This window comes from Puma concolor, chromosome C2, assembly GCF_028749965.1.
Source record: "Puma concolor isolate L17-30 chromosome C2, mPumCon1.1.hap2, whole genome shotgun sequence".
In the NCBI taxonomy this organism is placed as follows: domain Eukaryota; kingdom Metazoa; phylum Chordata; class Mammalia; order Carnivora; family Felidae; genus Puma; species Puma concolor.
Window position 1 is genome coordinate 12961241 of NC_141675.1, and position 26494 is coordinate 12987734.

Below are 26494 nucleotides of genomic sequence, written 5' to 3' on the forward strand. Positions count from 1 at the left end.
TCTGAACTTCAAATATACAAATGATACTCCCTTCTGAACTCTCTATAGCAAATCAGATAATTTAGTGTGCGAAGCAAAACATAAGCATGTTCGAGTACTTCATATAGTGAGCTTGCAATTTCAAATTTTAGAGCAGCACAAAACCACATGTCAGGATTGCTTGGGTCATAGGGGACCACAGTATACGTGGCTAAGATTTATCATCCCTATGTCTTTCTAGAAGACAGAGACAGACTTACTTCAATAGAAACAGCTGTCGGAGGCACAGGCGTGTACTGGGGAATGTAGGTCCCTTGCATAGGAGCCGCAGCAGTCATATACTAGAGGGAATCAAAGAAAAATGCAGGTGAACTTGAGATTGCAACTGGCAAGAAAAGTAGATTATCACATGAAACTGTTTTACATGTGTGGCCCACAGGCAGTGCACCATTAAACTCTATTTCGATAAAAAATGAGGCAGTTCCTATCAGCATAGAATGGCCTTTGCTTACTGAATCAGTGCCAACAGCAGCCCACAGTATCATCCCCCTTCCCTCATTTTATGTTCTAAAACATTCTACATTAGATCCCAACATTTCATTATCACATCTCAAACATACATTCCATAAGGGCAGGGATGATGTCTGTTTTTGTCTTCTTCTCATTTTATTGCTAGCACCTATCACATAGTAGGCTCTCAACAAATCATTTGTTGAATGAATGAATCATCATATTGTTAGCAAACATTTCTTTTCTAACTAAAAGAAAAATAAAAATAGAGGAATAATGCAAGAACTATGTGTGCAGCAATATTTAGATTTGGCGCATGTTTTCACTTTGTCATTTTCATATCACCTTTTTTAGGTACAAATGACATAGTATTACAGATTCTGACAAAGTCTACTTGATGTCCTTCCCCCATTCCATTATTGTGTCACTGTCAGTATTTCCTTTTCAACTCCTTGAATTAGCCAAATGTTCCTCACTTGGATGGACAATGAAACAGTCAAACCAATTCTCACTAAGTTGTAGTATCGGTAAAACATGCATTGGGAATAACCTGCATTTTTGCATTTCAGAAAAGGAGCCCCAAGAAGATAACTTGCTCACCTACATGAGCAAAAATTCCATATTTGCATTTCTAATACACATATCCTTTGCAAATTCAACATTCTACTCTCTGAAAATAGAATTTTCTATGGAATCAATTGTATTATGGAGCTTCTAAACTTGACCAACATCACAAAACATCAGAACCAGAATCATCTACTGAAGACAAGTTTTCTCCATTCATGAAGGTTACAGAAATGATTTTTATGGAAAATTGCAAGCCTCCAACCCTTTATTCTTCTAAATCTGCTGAGTTCAAAGATGAATGCTATGCATAAATATGTAAAACCTAAATTACTATATTTTGTGTGTATCTTGGTACTTTCGTATCTAAGCGACATGATGCTTCTGAATCAAGGGAAATATCTGAATGGAGATGAGCTCATCAGTTGTTGTTGTTTAATATTCATGGAGAATGATAGCAATTAAGCAACTTTGGAATAAATGTATCTCCATCTTAAACTCAAAACCATCCTACTGTGTCTATTTGCTAAAAATAAAAATAGAGACAGCCTTAATGAAACAACCCTAGATCAAACAAACCAACTGTTCTCTGTAATCCATATGTAGCAGCTGATAACTGTGTAACACTAATAACAACTAAGTTCAATTCGTATCTATGCAAAACAACCTTGTAACTTAGACCAAGAGCAACTATTTGAAAGGCCTAGAGATATTACTAATTTAGCTTTATACTTGAAAATCACCAGAGATTCCTATACCCTATCCTCTGTGTTCTCACAGCTTCCATTACTTTTCTACTGAAATTGTCCAGACTGTCATCTCCTTAAAGGGATGGGCCAAACTTCACATCTCTGTATCTTCCAACAAACCACACCATGCCTGATGTTGAATAAATAATTGTTCAATGGCTGAAGAAAAAGATACAAGAAGAAAGCCTTCTGTTTCCAGTTATGAATCTTGCATGCCCTTCCCTTAGCTGTTAATAGTTCTGAGCTCATTGTAGATATTAATTTCACCATCCCCATAATACATTTATATAACCTTTAAACACACACTTGAGCCAACTCTGCTCATCATTGTCCTTGTGTCTTTAAGTAGACATAAGCATCCAGGTATCCAATGGTTATCAATTTTTCAAATAAGCATAGAACTCTGGAGTTACATTTCAGCAAACATTATTCCACATCTAGAGCCCTATGGCAGGTATCTGCCTTGCCAACAAAACTGCTCTAGGATGTATTTTGGGAATAACAGTTCATTGGCCATTTCAGATAGATGGTTTGCTTATATAGGTTAATAAAGTCTTTTAACTGAGCATTCTCTTTATTATTTTTGAATGCTAGCTCAACTGGGAAAACAGCTTTCTGTTTTCCAGTGCATTTTGGCAATGCTGGAGAATGTGTCTTCTTTTGTGATATTGATGTAGAATAAAAACTTCGAGAAATCAAGTTTTAGAGCAGCCTATTTAAAGCTGATTAAACCAACCTTCCTTCCTCCCTCCCTCCCCCTCCCTCCCTCCCTCCTGGTAGCCACCTGTTAATTTTGCTTAGAACTAGTGCTCTAAGGGGCGCCTGGGTGGCTCAGTCAGTTAAGTGTCCAACTTCAGCTCAGCTCGTGATCTCATGGTTCGTGGGTTTGAGCCCCATGCAGGTTCGAGCCCCATGTCCAGCTCTGTGCTGCCAGCTCAGAGCCCGGATCCTGCTTCGGATTCTGTGACTCCCTCTCTCTTTGCCCCTCACCCGCTCGCTCATTCATTCATTCATTCATTCTCTCTCTCTCTCTCTGTCTCCCTCTGTCTCCCTCTCAAAAATAAGTAAACATAAAAAAAAAAGGACTAGTGCTCTAAGGCACATACTTTGAAAAGATCCTTCTTTAATTGAATCTCAGAAGTCTTAGATTTGTAGCAAGGGAGAATATATTTTTGCCAACTATGAATTTTTGTAAGACCAGAGCTGATCCTATGGAGGCTCATGTTCTGCCTTCTGGTGATGGTTTTCCAAGATTTATAATACACTAGTAAAAGAATACCTCACTGACTAGGTATTTGCTATTGCAAAGTTAGTGGTTCTAAACTTTGCAAATGGGCCTAATACATGAAGAGTGTATCCTTTCCATGAAAATAGGACATCACTAGCACTTACCTATAGGATTACTTTGATCTGTCCCTGCTCCACTGTCTGTAGCCCTCAGGAGCCATTTCTGTGAGCTAGAAATAGGGGCATGGCCTGGGTCATTTGGAGCAATGCTTACTAGTTTTCTAGCTCATGGGTTCACTCTTGTCAAACCAGAATTTTCAGGCAGCATAGTTAATGAAAAGCATTTTATGTGATTCTTAGCTAAGCTTCTTCAAATAACTCAGTAATTCAAAACCTAATCTGTGTTTTGTCCAGTAGAACTGAATTAGTATATTTTCACAACTCCCATTTTATTCAGTGAAGTTGTTAACATGGCCCAAACTGAACTGCTGAGGACACAAATTCATACTCCTCTTGTCTTTAGAACACTGCTGTGAGCTAGGCAGCATGGTTCACCCATGATCTTAGCTTAGACTGAGAAGCGAAGACCCCACGTAATGGGAATAAAGCTCAGGCTTCTGACCCATGATTGAGATACTTGTCTACTTCTTTACTTTTGAAATTAAGTAAATAATGTCCTAAGAGTCTCCTTTTGATTGTTCCCATATTCAAGTTGGTTTTGTTGTTGTTGTTAATGGCATATAGAAACTGGAGATCCAATTAAGAAACATGGAATAATATGCCTTTGGTTAATATTTTTATTGCCATTTAATTTATTTTACTTTATACTCAGAATACCTAGTTTCCTTCCAGGAGGGCTACTCTGTATGTTTAACTTATTTCATAATTTAACTTACATTTATGCTGCTTCTCTGAACAGAACCAAGAGAGATTTTGTAGTATAAATGACATCACCTTGGTTCAGTGTGTTTTGTACCTTTTAAAGAAAAAAAAAATCTTTCTGGTTGCCTTGTTTTTTTTTTTTTTTTTTTTGATCACATAAAAGATAATAGAGCTTGAGAACATTGTTTGGAAATTAGGGATAGGCTTACTCTAAACAAGTCAATACTGTGGAGTTTTATGCCCCATAAGACTATTGTTTCTGGATAAACTTTTGCAATAAAACTCTTCAGTAGTAGACATGTATTTCTAGGGTGAAACCTCAAGAAGTGACAGCTTTGTAAAATTAGGAGCAAATTCTTACAGGAAACGGCTACAGCTGTGTGTAAGATCAACTCTCAGCTTTAGGTAATTGGTGACAAATAACTCTGAACTTTCTCGGCAAGCACAGTTTGATTTCCTTAAGAGCATAGATCAACTACAGTCAGACTTAATAATCTAGGCTGCACAAACACTGTTTAGATCTGGATGCCTCAGCGACTTCCTTTATTTTATCCAGCTAACAAATGACAAAAAACTAAGAGAATGCCCTGTGATATAAAAAAAATCTGCCCTTTTGACTTGATAAATTCCCATGGATTACTTATTAAAACTATAACAAGAATGGATGCATATCCTTCAGGCTAATGTCTTTTATTGGTATGTCTCAAAAGCTAGAAAATATCTGCAACCATTCTTTCACGACTACAAATTATTTTGCATTTTTTTATACAATGGGGGATGGGAACCACATTCCAATGAGATGATATGGGTAAAATGGATAAGTCCATACAATATTTCCTTGTTGGTAGCAACTCAAAGTTTAGAAATTGATGGAGAAATTTTATTTTCTTGGTAAACAGCTTGATTATTTTTATATATTCTAAATCTAAAAGCACTGGATTTTCACACGTAAGCTTGAAGGAGACCTGAATAGCCATTTTCAAACCCACAGAATAAATTCCAGACTCCACTACTTGTTCCAAGAAGTCTAGACACTGCATCACCAAGATAGTTATACAAAGAGAGGAAAAAAAATGGTGAAATTGGAGAGGAATTGTGTTTTTGCCTATTTAAGTTAGAACAAACTGTTTCTGTTACTGTAGAATCATTGATTATTTCCGAGGAAACAAAACTCCAAATTTTCAGTTCTGGATCTACTTTCTTTTCCCCCACAAAGCAAAACAAATATGTTTATGTATTTCCCGTGAGGAAATTTTCATTTGATAATTTGTAGAGCAAGGAATTTCCTACATTTGAATTTTTGAAATTTCCTAAAATAATTTATCACACTTGTTCATTTGGAGTCGTCTTTACACTGCTTAGATTTTAAATTGGTGCTTCTATTCCTTGCTATAAAATTCTCAATGCTGCTTAACAAATTTCAGAAAGGGGAGTTGTCCAGGTACTATCAAACCTGGAAAGTCAATAAGGATACGGGAAAGTTGCAAAAATGTGTCTCAGAAAGGAAGCTGAGCAGAAGAAAGCAGTATCATGGTAGGTAATGCTAGCAGAATGCAGTATGAATTACTTTCAAGGTCATTTACCATAAAGTTTCTTCTAAAAAGCTTGAGGCTATAGGAAACAACCTGGGTTGGGTAAGTGGCTGGGGGAGATGCATGGTGTTGCCTCATATAGAGGCATTCTGCAGTGTGAGGGCCATGTTTCTTAGATTTGTAAAATTCTATCATCTCAGAGCTGGGGAGAATACCTGGACCCAGGATGGCAAGCTGGTATCATTTCACATGCTTGCTTTGACTAAGTAGAAATAGCTACCTGGAGTGAAAATCTAAGAATATCTTCTAAGTCTCCATGCTACTCAATGAATGAAAGACCATCCATAGAGAGAAGGAAAGCTGGAGAAAGAGTGCCCACTTAGGGCATGAAAATCCTGGACTCCTACATGGACTCCTGCTGTGCATTCCTCCTATATTCTTTCTACTTTTGGAGAAGTCATTCTGGAGAATGACATGGATCCTCATCCAGAATAATAATAATGGATGCTTTCATAATGTTTTATGTTAGTATTAATTTATAAGGGAGAAATAACAGAGTAGACAGTTGTGTAAAATTAAATAATTGTCCCTGAAGTGTAGGTGGAGGTGAATACAGATAGCAACATATACTTCATTTACTAGGAGTAAAAGCACTCAAGGGGGAAAGATGGCCAGTGGATGGCTTGATAAAAATGGAAGCCCAGAATTCTTAGGAGTATGTAATCTATATTATCTCACCCAGTTCCCAGGACAGTGCTAAACATAATCCAGAGAGAGGTGTGCATTAAACTATTCAATGAAAAATAGAGACTGTCATCATTGTAGTCTGGGGTGGTGCTGTTTTTTGTGGCACATAGCAAAGAGAGTAACAAGGAAGAGACTTAGAGGTTGTTCTCGTCTTGGAAATTTACAAAACCTCACCCCCTGCACAACAGTGAGAAGTAGTCCTTCCCATATAATCACACAGGCTAAGAGGCCTTCATTTTGCAGAGAATGGGATTTTCATGAATGTATTAGAAAAATCCAAAGCCCATTAGGTTTTAGCCCATTTAAGCCCATTAGATGTGTGCACAAGATCACCAAGGTAGTAATACAAATAAGATATGGTACTATGCAAATGTAGCTGATTAAGAAACTGTGTCTTAAAATTTGAACTTGAAACAATTCTATATAGGCATCATGAATTCTTTCCACCCCCTCAAGTTTTTAAAAATATTTGTTTTATTTGCTTATTTAAAAAGTAATTATTGTAATTAATGAAGTTTAGCAAGGTTGCTGGATATATGTCAATAAAAATTATTTCTATATACCAGAAGTTAAAAATGAAATCTAAAATGATACATATATAGAGAGCATCAAAAAATCAAATATCTAGGGGCGCCTGGGTAGCTCAGTCGGTTGAGTGTCCGACTTTGGCTCAGGTCATGATCTCACAGTTTGTGATTTTGATCCCCGCGTCAGGCTCTGTGCTGACAGCTCGGAGCCTGGAGCCTGCTTTGCATTCTATGTCTCCCTCTCTCTCTGTTCCTCTCCTGCTCACACACTGTCTCTCTCTCAAAAATAAATAAAGATAAAATATTTTTTTAAAAAATCAAATATCTAGATATAACTTTGAGAAAAGGCATGAAAACTTCTATACTGAAGACGAGAAAGCATTGATGACAGGAATTAAATAAGACTTAAGTAAATGAAGAGATATACATCACATGCATGAATTAGAAGACTCAATATTGTTACAGTGTTAATGCTCTTGAAAAGAATCTATAAATTCAGTATAATTCCGGTTGAAATCCAAGAACATTCCTGGTAGAAGTCAATAATTCACTTTAAAATTTTTATGGAAAAGCAAAAACCCAGACTATCCAATATGATCTTGAGGAAAACAATGATGAAAGATGAATTTAGACATCAAGATTTACTAAAAAGTGATGGTAATTAAGATATTGTGGTATGGATACATGGATAGAATGTCACCATAATGCAATTTCAGCAAGAATGGTCTTTTCAATACATGCTGCTGAATCAGCTGGATATCTCTATAGGAAAAATGATCCCTGATCCTTACCTCACACCACATGAGGCAGATCAAAGGTATAAATATAAAGGGTTTTTAAATATAGTTTTCTAAAGAAAATAGCAGGAAGCCTTCATGATATTGAGAATAGCAAAGATTTCTTAAACATGACTGAAAAAGAACTGAAAATAAAAGAAACTATTGATAATTGGGCTTCATTAAAACTAAAACCTGCTAATTATCCAAAAACAGAGCAAAAATATTTATAATACATATATCTGACAAAGCTTATACATAGAATGTGTGTGTATATATATATATATATATATATATATATATATTTAAATATATATATATTTAAATCCACAATCAATAAGAAGACAGAATACAAAATTTTAAAAAATGAGTTTGAATAACTGTTAATATACACAATAACTTAGATGAATCTCCAGGGAATTATGGTGAGCAAGAAAAAAAATTCCAAAAGATTAGATACTGTGATTCCATGTATATAACATTTTCTATATGATAAAATTTTAGAAATGGAGAACAAATTAGTGGTTGCCAAGGATTAGACATGGGGATAGGAGGATAAGATGGCATAGTTATAAAAGTTATAAAAGTTCAACAGAAAGATTCTTGTGATACCGAAATTGTTTAATATCAACTGACTGTGGTGGCGGCTAAAAAAATTATATAGGTAAACATTGTATAGAGAATATACACACAAGATAAGTAAAACTGGGGGAATCTGGATGAAATATGTGGATTGTATCAATGTCAATTTCCTGCTAGTGATATTTTACTACAGTTTTGTAAAATATTACCATTGAGGAAATTGAGGCACTTGTACAAGGGATCTCTCTCTCTTATTTCTTACAATTGTATGTGAATCTACAAATATCTCAATAAAAAGTTCAACTAAAAAAACAAAACAACAAAAAATCATATAGTCACTCAGACACTTCAGTAAAGAGAATATCTAAATTCCAAATGGCCAGTATGCATATGCATACATAACCTCATTCACCGGTCATCAGGAAAATGCAAGCTAAAAGTATTATTATATGACACTATGCTCCTATCAGGATGGCAAGAATGAAAAAGACTGACAAAAGCAAGTGTTGGAGAGAATGTAGATAACTGGAACTCTCACACACTGCTGGTAGGAGTGTAAATTGGTACACCCACTCTGTGAATCTGGCAGAATGCTGACAGAATCTCTGAACAAGCAATCTCACTCATAGGTATGTGCACAATAGAAATTCTTTCAAATGTATACTATTTGGAGCAGCATCATTTATAATGGCTCCAAGCTAGAAATAACCTAAATGTCCATCAACAGTAGAATTAATAAATTGTAATATATTTATATTGTATGATAATATAAACAATGAAAAAAAACCCCTTGCTCTACAAATATGGATGAATCTCACAGATATAATTTTGAATTTTGAAAAAGGCCAACATAAAAAGCTTCATACTGTGTGATTGTATTTAAAGTTCAAAAAATCAAAACAAATCTATGCTGATAGAAGTCAGGGTTGTGGGTACCTCTGTGGAGATAATAAAAGGGTAGGGGCACAAAAGAGGCTTCTCTAATAATAGGACCTTTTATATCTTGATCTAGGTAGTAGATACCTGAATATCCACCAATTTACGCTTTCTAAAACTTACTGATCTGTAAACTTAGGAAGTGTGCATTCTTCTGAACATATTTTATACTTCTATAAAGGAGTTTACAATAAGAACCAACAGAGAAAAGGAAAGGTTGATCTTAGGGGAGAGCAAGGACAACTTACCCATTTAAACAGACATGATTGAATGGATTCAGACACAAGAAGTTTGGGAGATGTGTAAGGTATTTAAGTTTTTTTGCTGTTGTTTCCATTTTGAGACAAAGATGTGAGGTGCTTGTGAGAGGTAGTAGGTTTGGGAGAAGGTATGACATGGTTGTCTTGGCCAGTGAGAACAAATGGACCATGCACATGCAGGAAGATTTCAGGGAATGCCGAGGGCCCATTTAAGTTGTGTGCTCATAAAATTAAGGTGAAACTCAGCAGCATCGGTGGCTTGCTTTACTCTTGCCATATTCAGCTGCTCACAGGAATGGAGCAGAATGAGAATTGGATGCAAGCAGGATCCAAGTATTACCAGGAGAGGACAATGGAGGAAGAGTGAGCAGGGGAGGTGAGGGATTGTTCAAGTAGTCATAGAAGGAAAGAGGTGGTAGTCAGAGAATTCCTGTCTGAAATTGAGCTATTATTCCAAATTGAGATTTTGAGTTGGTGCGGTGATTGCTAATAACAAATTCTAGGATAAGGGTAGAAAAAAAGATCAGCAGAAATGAGGAATTCAGGAAATGAGAGGTTGAGGTGCTCTATTATAAAATTCCAATGATAGAAATTCTTTTAAAAAATTTAATGATATATATGCTTAATTACTTATTAGCAACATTCAATAAAATTTTACTGAGCCCCTTTTACATGACAAGTTTTAAGTGAGCTTATATTATAGGGTTACAACATGCATTGGGTCATAGGACCTGACAAAACCTAGAAGAAAAAGATTTTGCTACTAACCCATTGCAAGTCCTGGGTAGTTTACTTGTATTTTATCATCTTATATATAGAAAGCTATTTAATTTTTATGTATTCATTACTGCCAATCTTACATTCACCACAGTACCCTAGAATAGAAAAGCTACTCAAATCCTTGCATGTTGATCTCTTGTATTATTACTGCTTCCTTCTTAGTCTTTCACTTTGTGTTTGAATCTCCTGTCTGGTTATACTTGCCTTGTTGTTTCTTAACATTCTATTGTTTTTGCATATAGTATGGTTTACTGATGTTAAAGAATTAGAACTCTCTGTAAAGTAGTGACCTTTTCAAATGAGAGAAGCTATTGCACTCAAATCAACGTTTATTTAAATCAATCTCTATATTTGAAAGAATCAAGAAGAAACCACTTTTAACAAATGACCCGACCTATTATCTAGATGGTTCTTTCATAAACTTATAGGAACACAAAGCCCAACAACTAAGGTCCTCGGCTTCTCCAGACTCATTTAATCATTTCTCTAGGAAACCAGGTTTTTAATTCTTTTAAATATTTATTTTTCCACTTTGGAAATGAAAGAACTGAAGGACTTTGTCAAGAAGAGAGACAAGTGAACTAAGAAGTCCTCAATGGAAACTCTGCTAAGTAAAGACACGTTGAAGGAAGGGAACTGATCCAGGGTGCCACACACACTGTAAATTCTATTTGTACATAAAACATTTCCTCTCAACCATCTTAGGCCCACACATTGTGAATGCCAACCATCCCAATGGACCAGAGTAGACACAACAAGAGGAAAGGTTGAGAGTGCCCCTCAATATCCTTTGAAAGAATCCAGTCTCTAAAAGAGTCAACAAACAGGTTCTTTTTTTTATCATGTTTGGTTTTCAGGGAAGAGACCTTCAGAGATGGAACTTGACCTATCCGGCTAGTTAGAATATTCAGATTAGAGATTGATCCATATGGATGGGGAGCAAATGAAGGTGAGCAGGGAGGAAGGGGGAAAGAAAGGAAAGAGAGAACAACATTCTAAATAAGGAGGAAAGAAGAAAAAGCAACAGTGAATAGGAAACTGCACAAACAAGGTGTGAAACTATCTGAGAAAAGTTCTTCTAGGAACTGTTCATATTTAGGCAAAAACAAACAGATTTACATGGTACTGCTCTATCCATGTGAGCATATTTAACTTTTGCAATACAAAAACAACAGGAGGAGTTTCTGCCAGGCTACAGATATTACCATTCTTTTCTTCAAGGATGTGAAGAGTTCAAATTAAAGAGCCAAGTGCAAAAGGTAGGAGGACTGGAGGGAAATAGACCTTCTGGTGGCAAAGTCCAGATTCTACTCCTCACCTCAAAATATGAACAGTTTGTTTGATGACAACTGTCAAACAGGGGAGAGACAAAGAATATGATTTCGGCATGAATTTCAACCCACTCTCACTGAGTTCTTAGAATCACTGTGACCCACATCATCTCATATTCTGCTTTACCCATATCTGCCTGCTCATGGTGATGAGTACTCCTCTGGTAACTTCCTTCCTCTGTGCTTTTGCTTTTCACTGTGTTCTAACCTCTTTGTATCCATTAATGACACATCCAAAACCTGTTTCTCAAACTGAGTCCGGATGCTAAATTCCTATATGAAGCCTTGCTTGCATCCCTGATTTGGAAGTGATAACCTTCTCTCCTGATGCCCAACAGCTCTTTAACTGTACTTCTGCTATAGCTCTTGGCGGTCAAACTGTGGAAGCTCCTGGAGGCACCGTGCCTGATTCATCATGGTTGGCACTTAATATGAAAGTATTAAATGAATGAGCGATTGCAAAAATGGATGAATAATTCAGCACTCTGGATGAAAAACTCAAGCTCTATAACCCACGTGAGCCATACAGTTGTCCACAGAAGAGCACAGAAATCCTAATCCTCTTGATGCCTGTGATGATTAATTAACATTTGAATTGGTAATCTCAGTAAGGAAGATTACCTTGCCAAAGTGGGTGAGCATCAGCCAATTCCCTAAGGGCTTGAATGGGGGGGGGGGGGAAGTAGAGGAAGGGTGAATGCTCTCTCACTCTCCTTAAGCTGAGAAATCCATTCTCCTTCCCTCAGACATGGGAGCTCTTGGTTCTCTGGGGGGTTTTTGACTCAGAGACTTACACCATTGGCTCCCCTGATTCAGATTTAGACTGAACTATATCACCACCTTTCTTGGTTCTTCAGCCTGCGGATGCAGACTGTGGGACTTCTTGGCCTCCACAAGTATGTAAGCCAATTCCTGTAATAAGTTAACTCTTAATGTATTTATCTATCTGTCTGTCTACCTCTGTATCCTATCTATTTATCTATCTATCTATCTATCTATCTATCTATCTATCTATCTATCTATCTTCTGTCTACCTATCTACCTACCTCCCTATCTCCTCATGGTTTTGTCTCCATACAGAACCCTAACGCAGTGTCTATGCCATAAATTAAATAGTAGACAAAATGTGTTTATCGTGTGTCTTCAAGTTTGGCATATCTTTGGAAGCACATTATGGCATAAAACAAAGGTAATGAAAATTATTATTCAGGGTAGAGATGAGACTTTCCTAAGACCTACCAAAATTCTTTAATAGAAGTACTCAATGTTTGTGGAGACTCTTGATTAGGGCCTTCACATGCTGGAAACCCCAAACTGTAAGAAAAGGCCAGGGGCACTCAGGAATCCAAACTGCAAGGATCACTTCAAGCCTGAGTGAAAACACCTCAAATGCATTCAGTGGGAATTTGGCACATGAATAGAAAACCATTGGATTTTTCAAGGAGAATACCAGAAACTCAGGGAGAATAAGGTCAGCATGCTTGTGAACAGAAGGGCAAGCGAATGTAATCTTTTCATTGCAATAGGTCGAAAGGTGACTATTAGGAATTGTTTCAATAGAGAATTAGGGAGAGAGATGACTCAGGATAGAGGAAAAAAAATCCAAGCCCCATTATTATTATCATTATCATTATTATTATTATTGATGGTAGTGAGGGTGATGGCAAGAGAACAGTTGAAGTGATACACAATGGTTTCTTGCCTGGAGAAGGAAAGAAATGGAATAGGGAAGGTTGATGGCTGCAACAGAAAAAGAGAGATGCAAGAAGGAAATGCTGATAAACAAGTATGAAGCCTTTAAGATTTCAGAGGGGAAGCCATTATGGTTAGTCCACAGTGTGTGGCCTTTGACATTGGTGACTGGAGTTGCATAAGGTGAAGGTCATTGGAATCAAGCAGGTTAAGGGATGTTGACACTATGATAATAATGAGACAGGAGTTGGAGGCAAGAGGAGACAAATGAAAAAAGGCCATGCTTAACGTGTGGGTGTTGGCAAGGAGACCAACAAAGGATAGCAAAAAGAAGGGGAAAAGACTAACTAACATCCTGTGGGTGTTGTCATTAAAAGAAGGAATTTGCACACCATGTACAAGAGGCAACAGTGATGTAAAAGACTGCTAACACCTCCTTCCAGCTCCATTGGTCACAGGGAAAAGTGAAGTCTCTATCCAAGAGTGTTGTTGAGGAAAGACATATGCTTAGGACAAAACAGATTGTAGGTGAGACATGCAGAAGAAATCATTTTTTGTGAGGAGCATGAGGACATATAGAAATTTATCTTTGGGTTTTATAAAGCACTTCCAGAAAGACACTGAGGAAAAAATAGGACTGGAGGTCAGCAGTAAAAAGGTGGTCCATTGGGCAAGCAGTATGGAGTATCTTGAGAATAAAGACTATGAAGGCAGAAGCCCCAGCAGACTGAATTAGGATGGTGATTCCAGAGACTAAAGAGAGAGTGAGAAACTTATTGGCATTTGCTCACCTCCAGGTTCCAGCCTGGCTAGGTGAGATCTCAGATGGTTTCACCACCTGATATATAAATGTCTATAAGTCATGATAAAACTGTTATCTGTTGGATATATAAATATTCTTTGTTCTTTTTTTTCCAACCTATTCATTACTAGAGGCCATCCACTCTAGAGAGTTGAAAGAAAAGACTGTACATTTGAATTCAAGTTCAGTCTAAGCATTAGCAACTGTTCCCTGCATGGAACTATACAAAATGAATCTTGAAAAATGCTTTCCAGAGACCATCATCATATTATTGTTTACTCATGAGTGCTTTCACAATTTCTTTTTTTTTTTTAATTTTTTTTTTTAACGTTTATTTATTTTTGAGACAGAGACAGAGCATGAACGGGGGAGGGGCAGAGAGAGAGGGAGGCACAGAATCGGAAGCAGGCTCCAGGCTCTGAGCCATCAGCCCAGAGCCCGACACGGGGCTCAAACTCGCGGACCACGAGATCGTGACCTGAGCTGAAGTCGGACGCTTAACCGACTGAGCCACCCAGGCGCCCCAGTGCTTTCACAATTTCTTAAGGGATAGAAATAGTTATTATTACTGATAATAACTCTCCTTATAATTGGTGATGATCAGAAAAGCTTCTCTGAAAGATAGCCAAACCTTCCATTTATAAAATAATCTAACAGCAAAACTGGAGTTCATTTTTTCTGGTTCTGTTTCTTGTTCTTTGTTTTTGCTGTTTTTATTGTTTTGAGTAAGTTAATTATTATGTGTTGGGGCATATTAACACATTGATACAGTATTTTTGGTACTCTCTAATTTAGTACGTAAGAAATATCTTTATTTTATGAATGTGTTGTTTGTTTTACTTGCTGGCATCTAGATGTTTGACGATAAACTGATTTGGGGGTTGATTCATAGTTTACCATACTAGTTTGAGGAGCATCTAAAAAGTAAATTACCACTAGGCTTCAAATTTAGCAAAAGAATGATAAAGATAATGATGTTCGTGGTAAATATGCATATATTCAGGAATAAAAAAAATGGAAACCTCATTTTTAGGTACAGTTGTTGATACCTATTGCCAAAGGATCTCTCCATTTGAGCATGAATATAAGATTACATAAGTATCAATATATCTTTTTTCAAAATAATTGTTACCTATTTAGCGATCGGGGTTTAGAAGTAATTTTTCATTTAAGATTTTCAAGGCAATATGCAAGAAATTTCAAGTCTCTGTAGAATTGTAACGATCAATAAAACTAGGAAATTATGTCTATGTGGTTTACATGATATTTAAGAAAGAGCTAAGCTTTTATCTACTATAAATCTCAGTTTTCTTGTAAAATAGAGTCAAACATTCATTCTTTAAAGGTTTCTTTATATAAATATTAATGAAATAATGCATACAAGGACCCTAGCATAGGGCTGGGTACCTACAAAGAACCTAATAGATACGATCTGTTATTATTATTGATTTTATTTTTGTTGGTATTATCATGATGACAAAACTTTCTTTATCTTAATAGGATCAGAAATAAGCTTAGGCAGTAAATGCTCATTTATTTTCTCATAGAAATTACATTGAAATACCTGGGTTGGTCACAGAGCCCTAAAGGCATGGGTGACAGACACTTACCCTACATGAAAAGATAGTTATAAAGAGGGGAAGTGGGAAGAACTTACATTTTTTGAGAAATAGGGAGAAAGAGGAAACCTGGATGAGCCAGAGGAAATGAGGTAGGGGTAGGAGTGGGGGTGGAGGTGGGGAGAGATGCCCTTGAGCAACATGAGCCTAAGCACATAGAGGGGAAAAGCTGGTGAAATCCCCCCATGAGGAGGTAGCAAAAGGGCATTTCAAGCACAGGGATGCATCTGTACAAGCCCATTATTTAAATGCCCATCATGTGTCCATTACTGAACATGCCCAAGTGTTCACTAATGTTATTCTGAGTAGGATTTTGTGTGAAAACTGGAAAGGGGGTAAATTCACATCTGAATCAATGCAATACAGCATAGAGAGAGAGCAGACAGAGGTGCCTATAATGCCCTAGAAAAGTTTACCTCTTTCAGAAAGCTGTGTACTTCCAAAGGGTATAGAATTTGGGGTTCCAGCCAATCATATCTGATTTCAAAATATTGGGGGACTCAGTAACATCTGAATAACATTCTTAAAGAAGTTCAAATTGAATGTAGTCAACCTGAAAAGGCGGAAAAGTTACCCTCAATTTTAATATTTTCTGATCCACTGGAAAAATAAGAAGGGGTTTGATCATGGACAGAGAAGGTAAGAAGCAATTCCAAAAGAAAACTAATGGATATAGAAAGAAAATAAACAAAACGACCAGAAGTGCACTTTCTTAGGTGGTGGTATAGAGAAAGTAAGGCAACCAAAAGTAAAATAGAAAGAAAAATCAATATAGATATCACACCACTCTTAATTTTCATCTCCTGACTTTCCTTGGCCTGGTCCCACTTAGTTCATCTGTTCTTGATTTCTTTATCCTAGAAGACTTTAGTTTCTATTTAGGGCCTGGGGACACTCTTTCATTAACTCACAGGCTACTATGGGCACTATTTTCCTGGAACATTAACTACAGATGTTTCTAGAATTTTGGGCCTGTTTTTCTCTTTCCTTTGACCCAAGGAATTCGTTTCCCACATTCATTCAAAAATATTTATGAGAGGCAACTATGCTTACGCAACCTCCTCCTTAATGAATTTCATGCCCACTTACGGAAAATAAAAACATACAGGTTTGAATTTCTTTAAAATGACCCTTAATTCTTATCCAGAGGATATTTACAAAACAAGAAGAGAAATTTAAAAGGAGGGATCAATGAATAAGCTGTGACTCGAGATCATAAGATATGACAAATACAGATTCTAGAGAGTATGATATGAACAATGACAAGAAGGAAAGTGCAGTGATCATTTTTTTTCATACCCACTCAGCATCCATTCCCACTTCTCAATAGTAACCCATATTTCCTTTGAGAATCCTTATGTCCCCCTTTCCCAACCATGTAGTTAGAATGTGGTCAACTCCCCAGCAAGTGAATTCTGATCCCTGAATGAGAGTAAACTTACAGAGCCAATGAGACTACAGAAGATGTTTACTGGAGCTTCTGGTGAAGGAAAACATTCTTGTGTGTGGGTTTTTTGTTGTTGTTGTTGAGACTTCTAGAAATGACCTTTTCTTTTCCCTGGCAGAGGACAGTGTGAGTATGTGCGGTCATTGCTGGGACAGCCACTCTGACACCATGACAGGGGAAAGGGGCTGGGTTTGCCAGATGCAAGGCTGTGGAATGTAGATGATGTGCAGCTACGTGGAAAGGAAACAGCTCTTTAGTGACATCATTTGAGCCATTAAATTAAATCGTTGTGAGCTGAATGTTTAAGTATTCCTGTGGTTGGGAGGTCTTATGAATTTAAAAGAGGAAATTAGGCAAAAGAGAAAATGAGTTAAAAAACAACAACATTATCAGTTCAGATAGCACTGACAAAAACAACAGCAGGCCAGAATAAGAGGTCTCCCTGCTACCTTGCCTGTTAGGCATTTTATCCTTTCTTATCCTGTCAATAAAGGTTGCTGAGGGAACCTTCTGTGACATTGGCTGTTCAACCACATTCAGTTTGCCTAATTACTTTAAATATTTTCATTACTATTTACAGCACCTCAAGAACATTTCCTAATTAGGAGACTCTAGTTAGTGGAATTTTCTCAGATCTCTGAGGAAGCTCATATGGGAAAGTGGCCACCACCATTCTGCATCTGGTTGCAGCTTAATGTGGAAACAATCCGCCACAGGGCCTGACATTCCAGTACTGGGGTTAAGTGTTAACACATTCAGAAATTAGTATTTTACTGTATAATAGGCCTTCTGGAAGGAGGTGAGGGAATCCTGAGAAATGGGCTCAGGTCGGTTTTGATGACACAAAGAATTGTAAGACTCGTCTACTGGATTGGATAGGCCCCAGAGATCCAAAAATGTTCTGAGGCAGTTCTTAGAAAAGCTTAGCAGAGGAGAACATAAAGCGGAGTGTGATTTGTACTGATTCTGCAAATGCCACTAAATCTTAGGGCTATTGTATCCTGGAACTTCTTCTGCTATCGTATCACTCAGCTTTGCTACCTGACTGGATACTCCATACCTTCCCATAACTAGGTATTTAGTAATACCCAGTAACCACTCTAGATATGACTGATCCAACTCATTTGTTCTATTAACGTTCTATTTAGTTTTATTTATTTTTTTTTTTTGAGACAGAGAGAGACAGAGCATGAATGGGGGAGGGTCAGAGAGAGGGAGACACAGAATCTGAAACAGGCTCCAGGCTCCGAGCTGTCGGCACAGAGTCCGATGTGGGGCTTGAACTCACAGACCGTGAGATCATGACCTGAGCCAAAGTCGGTGGCTCAACCGACTGAGCCACCCAGGCGCCCCCATTTGTTCTATTAACTTGGGAGACTGGTTTGCCTAAACTAAATCTTACATATTGCTTGTGACCTAGGTATCCTATTCCTAGCAGATAACTTGTGTAATTTCTGAACTCTAATGTTACCCTCAATACTTAATTTGATTTTTTTCCTAAGTTTTTATTTTAGTTTCAGTTAGCTAACATACAACGTAATATTACTCTCAGGTGTATAGTATAGTGATTCAACATTTCCATACTTCACCTGGTGCTCATCACAACAAGTTTTCTCCTTAATCCCCATCACCTATTTCACCCATTCCCCACACCTACCTCCTTCTGGTAGCCATTGGTTTGCTCTCTATAGTTAAGAGTCTGTTTCCTGGTTTGCCTTTCTCTCTCTTTTCCCCTTTGCTTGTTTTTATTTGTTTCTTAAATTCCTCATATGAGTGAAATCACATGGGATTTGTCTTTCTGTGACTGACTTACTTCACTTAGCATTATACTCTTTAGCTCCATCCATGTCATTGCAAATGGCAAGATTTCATTCTTTTTTATGGCTGAGTAATATTCCATTGTGTCTATATACCATGTATTCTTTATCCGTTCATCAACTGATGGACACTTGGGCTGCCTCCATATCTTAAGTATTGTAAATAATGCTGCCATAAACATAGGGGTGCATGTGTTCCTTGGACTAGTGCTCTTGTATTCTTTGGGTAAATATCCAGTAGTGTGATTGCTGGATCATAGGTAGTTTTGTTTTTAACTTTTGGAGGAATCTCCATACTGTTTTCCAGAGTGGCTTCACCAGTATGTATTCCCACCAACAGTGCAAGAGGGTTCCTTTTTTTCCATATCTTCACCAACACCTGCTGTTTCTTGTGTTGTTGATTTTAGCCATGTTGACAGTTGTGAGGTGATATCTCATTGTACTTTTGCATCTCCCTGATGATGAATGATGGTGAGCATCTTTTCATATGTCTGTTGGCCATCTCAACAGGTTCTTTTAAAATTTTTTTTTTCAACGTTTATTTATTTTTGGGACAGAGAGAGACAGAGCATGAACGGGGGAGGGGCAGAGAGAGAGGGAGACACAGAACTGGAAACAGGCTCCAGGCTCTGAGCCATCAGCCCAGAGCCTGACGCGGGGCTCGAACTCACGGACCGTGAGATCGTGACCTGGCTGAAGCCGGACGCTTAACCGACTGCGCCACCCAGGCGCCCCTCAACAGGTTCTTTTAAATATAAAATGCTACATAGGAGTGAAGCAAAGCTGGATGTAATCTGGTCTTTAATAAACTTTGCAAGAAAAGCCTTCACTGTGGATTCCTTTTATTCAGTACCTTCCAAATTATATTCCACCAAAGGAGTGTTCAAAAGGATTCTTTACAGGTGTTCCATATGCAAAGTTATCTCTGAGTAAACAAATTTAAAAAATGAGGAATAAACCAATTATATAGACATTTTGGTTTTTCATGGTGTGGGGGGGGCAGGGTCGTTTTCTCTCCTTTCCTCTTTTCCTTCTTTACATCTACCATTCTCCCCTCCCCCCCCCCCCCCCCCCCCCCCCCCCGCAGGACTTATCAGTGTTAAATGGGCAAATATTCATTGTGAATCTGTAAACATCTTTAGGAAGACAAATACAGTTTGCGACATTTCCTAAATGTGTAGAATCTTAGAATTTTCTTTTTTTCTTTTTTTTTAAGTACATTAACATTTCATGAGCCTAAGATGCATTCTCAAGGACTCTGGTTTTTAAACTTGGCTTTACATTAGAATTGTCTGGGCAGCTTTAACAAGATACTGGTGCCTAGATCCCACCTACAGATAGCCTGATTTAATGGGTCTCTGGAGCATGTCCTGGGTGTTTGGATAGTTAAAGCTCCCCTGATGATTCTAATATCCTACAAAATTTTAGATCTGCTATCCTAGGAGCTGTTTGGGAAATTATGCTTAAATATGTTCCATAAGGAAATCTATATTTCACATAATGACCAAAGACTAATCAAGTTTAAGTGATACATTCAAGTTTTGTACTCTGGATTTTTATCATTCTTCCTTGGAGTTTTATCTTGCATTAAAAACAGGAAAGTAAAACAGAAACATATATGTGTGTGTATGTGTATGTATATATACACGTGTATATGTGTACACGTATATATACATATATATGTATGTACATATATATATACGTGTGTGTGTGTGTGTGTGTGTGTGTGTGTGTGTGTATCCCCAAAGGAATTGAAAATAATTGTAAAGGCACGAGATGTAGGTAAAACATATTCTTCCCAATTGTACACAGAATTCATTCTGTAGCACTGGCAAAAAGAGGGTGTGGGGATTCATGGACAGGAGGAGAGAAAAGTCCAACTGTCTTCATTTGTAGTGAGTCATAGTGAGTCTATAGACCATGAAGGTCAACCTGGGTGTGAAATTGGGGACACAGTTGAAAGCTCTGCTTTTACTTTTTCATATTTTAGAAATACAAACAGTAAATAATCAGGATTAAATGTTGCCAGTTACAAAAGAGCATTAATATCCAAGTACGGTGTAATCCTTTTAGCTGTATCTGACACCAGTGGAAAATAAAAAGGGCCAATTTAGTCACTGTTCTAATTACTAGAGGCTCAAAAGAATGTGGTAGTGAGGCAGATGCTTGTTGACAGGGTATAATTGCATACGTGCATGCATTATATATGCATATATAATGCATATGAGTCTTGGTCTTTTCACAGTAGAGCTTTAAGGGGCACCTGAGTGGCTCAGTTGTAAGCATCAGACTCTTGGTTTCAGCTCAGGTCTTGATCTCACGGTTCATGAGATCAAGCCCCACATCGGGCTCTGCACTGACAGCATGGAGCCTGCTTGGGATTCTCTCCCCCCCTCTCTCTGCCCCTCCCCTACTCTCCCTCTCTGAAAATGAATAAACTTAAAAAAAACACAAACACACAGAGGCTTAACATTCCTACGACCTTCCTGAAGTAACCACATAACCACCATGCCGTAGTGGATGTGCGCACTGTGCCAATTAATTTCATTTCGTTTTCCTAGGATTTCCTAACCCTATCCTCATACTCTATGAATCCTGACAGTTTGCGTATACTGCAGAAACTCACATAGGGATTTCTCGGGTTCTCCTCAAAGGGACCCACCATACTCATATTCCATTCCATGCCAAATTATGGAGGTTTTTTGCTGTTTTTTTTTAAATGTCACGCAGAAGGAAGGAAATTGTACAAGGCAACAACAATGTATAATAGGATTCTGGAAGAAAAGAACTTGAACAGTGGAGGAAATTAATGTTCTCCTTTTCTTTCCACCAGCAGTTTCACTCCCTTCCTTTGTCTTCATTAGTCCATCCTTCCCCCCCTTCGCCTGCCTGTGGTTGGCTGACTGGCTTGGAGTGGTTCTCAGTCTTGAGTGAGCATCACTGTCACCTGGACAGCTTCTAAGAGATGTGACTAGGCCTGAGCATTGTGTTTTCACACGTTCTTAGGAGGTGCTGGAGCCGCTGGTCTAGGGCCACACCTTGAGAACCCATGGCAGAGAACTGAAAATGTGAAGTCATAAACTTGGAATCCTAGAAAGTTAGTAGACTGAAGGCCTGTTATGACTGTCGGAATTTCTCACTGAGCTCACACCTTATCTCCCTGTGGGGTATTATCATTATCTTCATTTACAGATCAAAAGGCAGCTCCAGGGAGGCCACAGAGAGAGAGCACATGAAGGATGGGGCTCTAAATGCCGATCTTCCTCAAAGCTAGGTTCATTCCTTCAGTGAACCTAGTGCCCCGCACTAGCACTGGATGAGGTACTTGTGTTGTACTGTCACCTTCTCATGTCTTCTCCTTCTGTGTGGTCACCGACAGTGGACCACGGTAAGGAAAAGTGATGACGGGAACTCACTGCAGAAATGAACACAAAAACTGCACTTCTCCATGCTTTAACAAGAGCACTTGGGTTGTATTACTTACTTTAACACTCATTTTTTATTTATTTTTTAAAATTTTTTAAGTGTTTTTGTTTTTATATTGTTTTTTATTTTTTTAAAGTTTATTTTTGAGATACAGACAGAGACAGAGAGACAGAGCATGAGCAGGGAAGAGGCAGAGAGAGAGGGAGACACAGAATCTGAGGCAGAGCCCAATGCATGCTCGAACTCATGAACTGTGAGATCATGACCTGAGCCGAAGTTGGACACTTAACCGACTGAGCCACCCAGGCGCCCCTATGTTTTTATTTTATTTTTAAGAGAGGGAGAGAGAAACAGAGCATAAGCAGGGAAGGGGCAGAGAGAGAGGGAGACACAGAATCCGAAGCAGACTCAAGGCTCTGAGCTGTCAGCACAGAGCCTGACGCGGGGCTTGAACTCACGGATGGTGAGATCATGACCTGAACCGAAGTCAGATGCTTAATTAGCTGAGCCACCCAGGTGCCCCAATGCTCATTTTTAACACACAAATTAGTGAACATAGAAAAAGGTCTATGCAATTGATTTGCTGTGCCGTGGCTGAGTGGCTGCATTCCCCTCTTGATGAGATTACTACAGAAAGGTATTTTAGAAACTAGGCCTTGTACACGCTTATGTATTTTAGCCTCATATGGCATTAGTTCTTCAAATGAACCTGATGTCTAAATAGCTTGGGTGATAAGTATAAATGCCAGTGGTGTGAGCTTTAATGCAAACAGATACCTTACGGTATAAGCTAGGGGCCAAATAATTCAATTGAGTTTAAGGGATTAAAAAAACAAACAAACCCTCAAATCTTGCCTAAACTAGCCAAGTTCAAGGCCATCAAACAAACATAATTTCCTAAAGGAACGAAAATAACAGGGGAGTTTTATTTGCATGAATGCGAAAAGAATAATAATAAAAAATAAACCCAAACAGAATGGCTGCTTATTTCACATTTATAGCCAGTTTTATAACAAGAAAAACCAAGAGGAAAAACATCTCTTTGAGAGTAAGAAATTCAAGCAACTAAAATCCACAGATAAGAAAAATCAAAGAGAAAAGTTTTCAAAAGACAATTTGATATTTAATCCCTATGTACATTGTTAATCTGCAAGAATTTTCAGTGTCATTTAGAAAACATTAGTTAAGTTCCTTATGGACTGCTAGGATAAATTAGGACAAAATAAAATGAGAAAGAGAGACAGGGAGACAGCATAAACTTTCCTGCTAGATAAAAGGGTGCCTTGTTTGATCATGGGTGAAAATCCTATTTAAGGGAAACGAGCCCTGTGTCCAGTGTCTGGCTGCCTTTCTTCAGTAAGCTCTTAATATAATAGTGCACCACTAATGGATTGGGTATGGTGTTTTTCCATTGCATTAATAAAAAAGAGCTAAAGGCCATTCTTGCCCTGATTACCAGTCACAATCAGTGTGGGGCACCTGCATGCATATCTTCTAGGCAATCTGCAAAAGGTATGACACAGGCCATTGAAGAATTAACATGCACTCACACACACACACACACACACACACACACACACACACAGAGCAAAGATGCTATGTCATTGGGACCACTGTGTTTGCAGTGGTGTGCATGTGAGGGATCTGGGCAACAAAAAGGGTCTGAAAGTACTTTCAGAAGTTGACTCTGGGGAATCAATTATAATGATGTTAGAAAGATAAATGAATATGATGGCTATCTAGGGAAAACAATTAACAAAATGAAATCTTCCAGCAATCTTCAGCATTGCTGAAGGGCAGTCATATTTCTAACAATCACACTGTGGGTTTCAACTAACATTTTAAATTATTTCATTAAGGCTCCTTTCCCCAAAATCCTATTACCTCCAAATCTTTTCACTTTTTCTCCTACCTTCTTATTCATGAGATTTTTCTATCCCATTCAGAAAGCTCTCTACGCTTAGTTTTTAATTCAAATTTCCAAAATTTGGGGGGAATTCTGAGTCTGTTTTCCTTTTACTATTTTATTTTTTTTGAAGTTAAGGTTAGGATTATATAGGTGTGTCTACCAAATCAGCATTATTACATGTGACCATCATTTGTTCAATCAAGAAATATTTATTAAACATTACCCAGATGCTGCTGGGTAATGGGGAAATAAGGCAAATATGAGTAGTCTCTGCTCTACAAGACTTTATAGTCTGACTCTAGAGGGAAAGAAAGATAATTAATCAGAAAATGATGATTCAGTGTGTTAAACGTTATGATGAAGATACTCTGCAGTACCTAAAATAAGAAGAGAAAGTGCCACCTGTAAGACAAGATAGAAGGATGAAGGACACATCCAAGAGAAAAAAAAAAAAAACAAACAAAAAAACCCTCTGAGACAATCCCTGAAAATAATCCCAAATTAGCAAATTGAAGAGTAGAGGGAAAAGCATTAGGCATCTAGACAGAAGGGACAGCTCGTAGTTATATTTTCACTTAGGCAAAGACCCTGGAGGCTTGGTCCATCCTGGAAACTGAAAGTAATTATAACTAGAACACAGAAGTAGTGAGAGATGAGTGTGGAGAATAGACATGGGGATCATGAAGGATGAAGCATGGGCTAAGGACTGAAGAGGATGTTTTGAAGGCTGTGGAAGGATTTGAAACAGTTTTTGAAAGATGGCGCTGGTGCTTGTAGAGAGAATGGACTGGGGTGGGGTAAGGCTTGCATCAGCAAGACCAGTCAGATGGATGTCAGGCTAATCCTGTCAAGACATGACAGTTAATTAGAGTAACTTTCTGGGGAAAAAAATTGTCCGAACTTTTAGGCCTATTAGAGAAAATTCAAGCAAGAAAATTCAAAATGTATGGCCTTCACATTTTGTCTTCCACATTTATGTGTAGTAAAAGTCAACACTGAAGCCTATACTTGAGCATGAGGCCTCATTTAAAGATTTTTACTTTCATCAAAAATTTGAGCTTTAGGGGCGCCTGGGTGGCGCAGTCGGTTAAGCGGCCGACTTCAGCCAGGTCACGATCTCGCGGTCCGTGAGTTCGAGCCCCGCGTCAGGCTCTGGGCGGATGGCTCAGAGCCTGGAGCCTGTTTCCGATTCTGTGTCTCCCTCTCTCTCTGCCCCTCCCCCGTTCATGCTCTGTCTCTCTCTGTCCCAAAAAAAATAAATAAACGTTAAAAAAAAAAAAATTTGAGCTTTAGAAAAAGTAGAGATAATGGGAATAGCACAGCTCTTGAACTCCAAACCTCCAGGGACCTGCAATCTAAAGATGGGGGTGGAGAAGTGTCGAGGAATGTACAAACGTCTATGCTGTCAGGTGGAACACAACAGGTGCGAACAGAGGACTTTGAGGTTTCAAAATAAAGTGACATCATACCTGGCCATGAAATTTGGGAGAAGATGCATGGCAGAAACACTGTTAAAGATGAGGAAGATGTGAGTAGCAGAAACTGCAGGTATGGCAGAGATGAAGTTCCAGGTAGAACGTCAGCACAGGCCAAGCAAGCAAGAAAGTGCCCACAGCCAAACACATCCCACAAACAATTATGACCAGTGAAAGAACAGAATTATGGAGGGACATAGTAGGAAAAGCACTGGAAGTGTAGCCTGAGGATTCTACTGTGGCAGGCCTTGAACACAAAGTTGACGAGTCGTCCTTAATTCTTGCAAACTTTGACTTGTGGCTCGTGACTCAGAATTGTATGCATTAGGAGTCTCCACTCATTTATGTAATTATAGCTTATCTTGCTCCCCAAAAGGATTTAAGGTGGCTTCCAAAATTGTATAAAGTGTTGTCGTCTCAAATAAGTGAGAAAAATGAGACGAAGGGAAAAAAGTAAGATGAAGTGAACAGAGCTAATAAAATATGTACCATTAAAATTCATCAGAGTTAGTTAGCAATGGATTACATGATTCACCATGTCTATTAGGTAAGAAAATAAATCAGATTCATAGACGAATAATTCCCAGTATGGAGGCAAGAGAGAAATTTCTCCCATGGGTCAGAAAAGAGCAGATACTGTGTAGTCTAAGGAGCAAAAACTTTAAAGTAAGCAAAGCAAATTTCCAAGGGCTGTTATTATAGTGTCCTTCAAATGGAAGTTAATGGCATTGTGCCAATGCATACTTGAGAAAAAGCTATTTTTCAGGGGGTCACTGGGACACAGAATTCCAAGTAAAACAACTTCTTCAGCTTAATCTAGGGTTATAATTTAGGATAACTAAGGAGAATGGATATACTGCAGATTATCCAAATAGTCCTCCAAACATCTTATGTTCTTTTAGCCAAAGTTCTGAAAGGTATAAGT

The 26494-nt window shown here is 38.1% G+C and overlaps 1 protein-coding gene and 1 long non-coding RNA gene across 7 annotated transcripts in view; one reads left to right on the plus strand and one right to left on the minus strand.

Moving 5' to 3' along the window:
* LOC147577102 (uncharacterized) overlaps nucleotides 1-26494 on the plus strand; it is a 90844-nt gene that overhangs the window by 46951 nt on the left and 17399 nt on the right. The gene's annotated exons all lie outside the window — the stretch shown is intronic.
* RBMS3 (RNA binding motif single stranded interacting protein 3) overlaps nucleotides 1-26494 on the minus strand; it is a 1106864-nt gene that overhangs the window by 25119 nt on the left and 1055251 nt on the right. For all 6 annotated transcript variants that reach the window (XM_086720584.1, XM_086720587.1, XM_086720585.1 and 3 more), the window contains one exon: nucleotides 240-320. In XM_086720584.1, the coding sequence (XP_086576710.1) occupies nucleotides 240-320 (81 nt within the window). The remainder of the gene's footprint in view (nucleotides 1-239; nucleotides 321-26494) is intronic.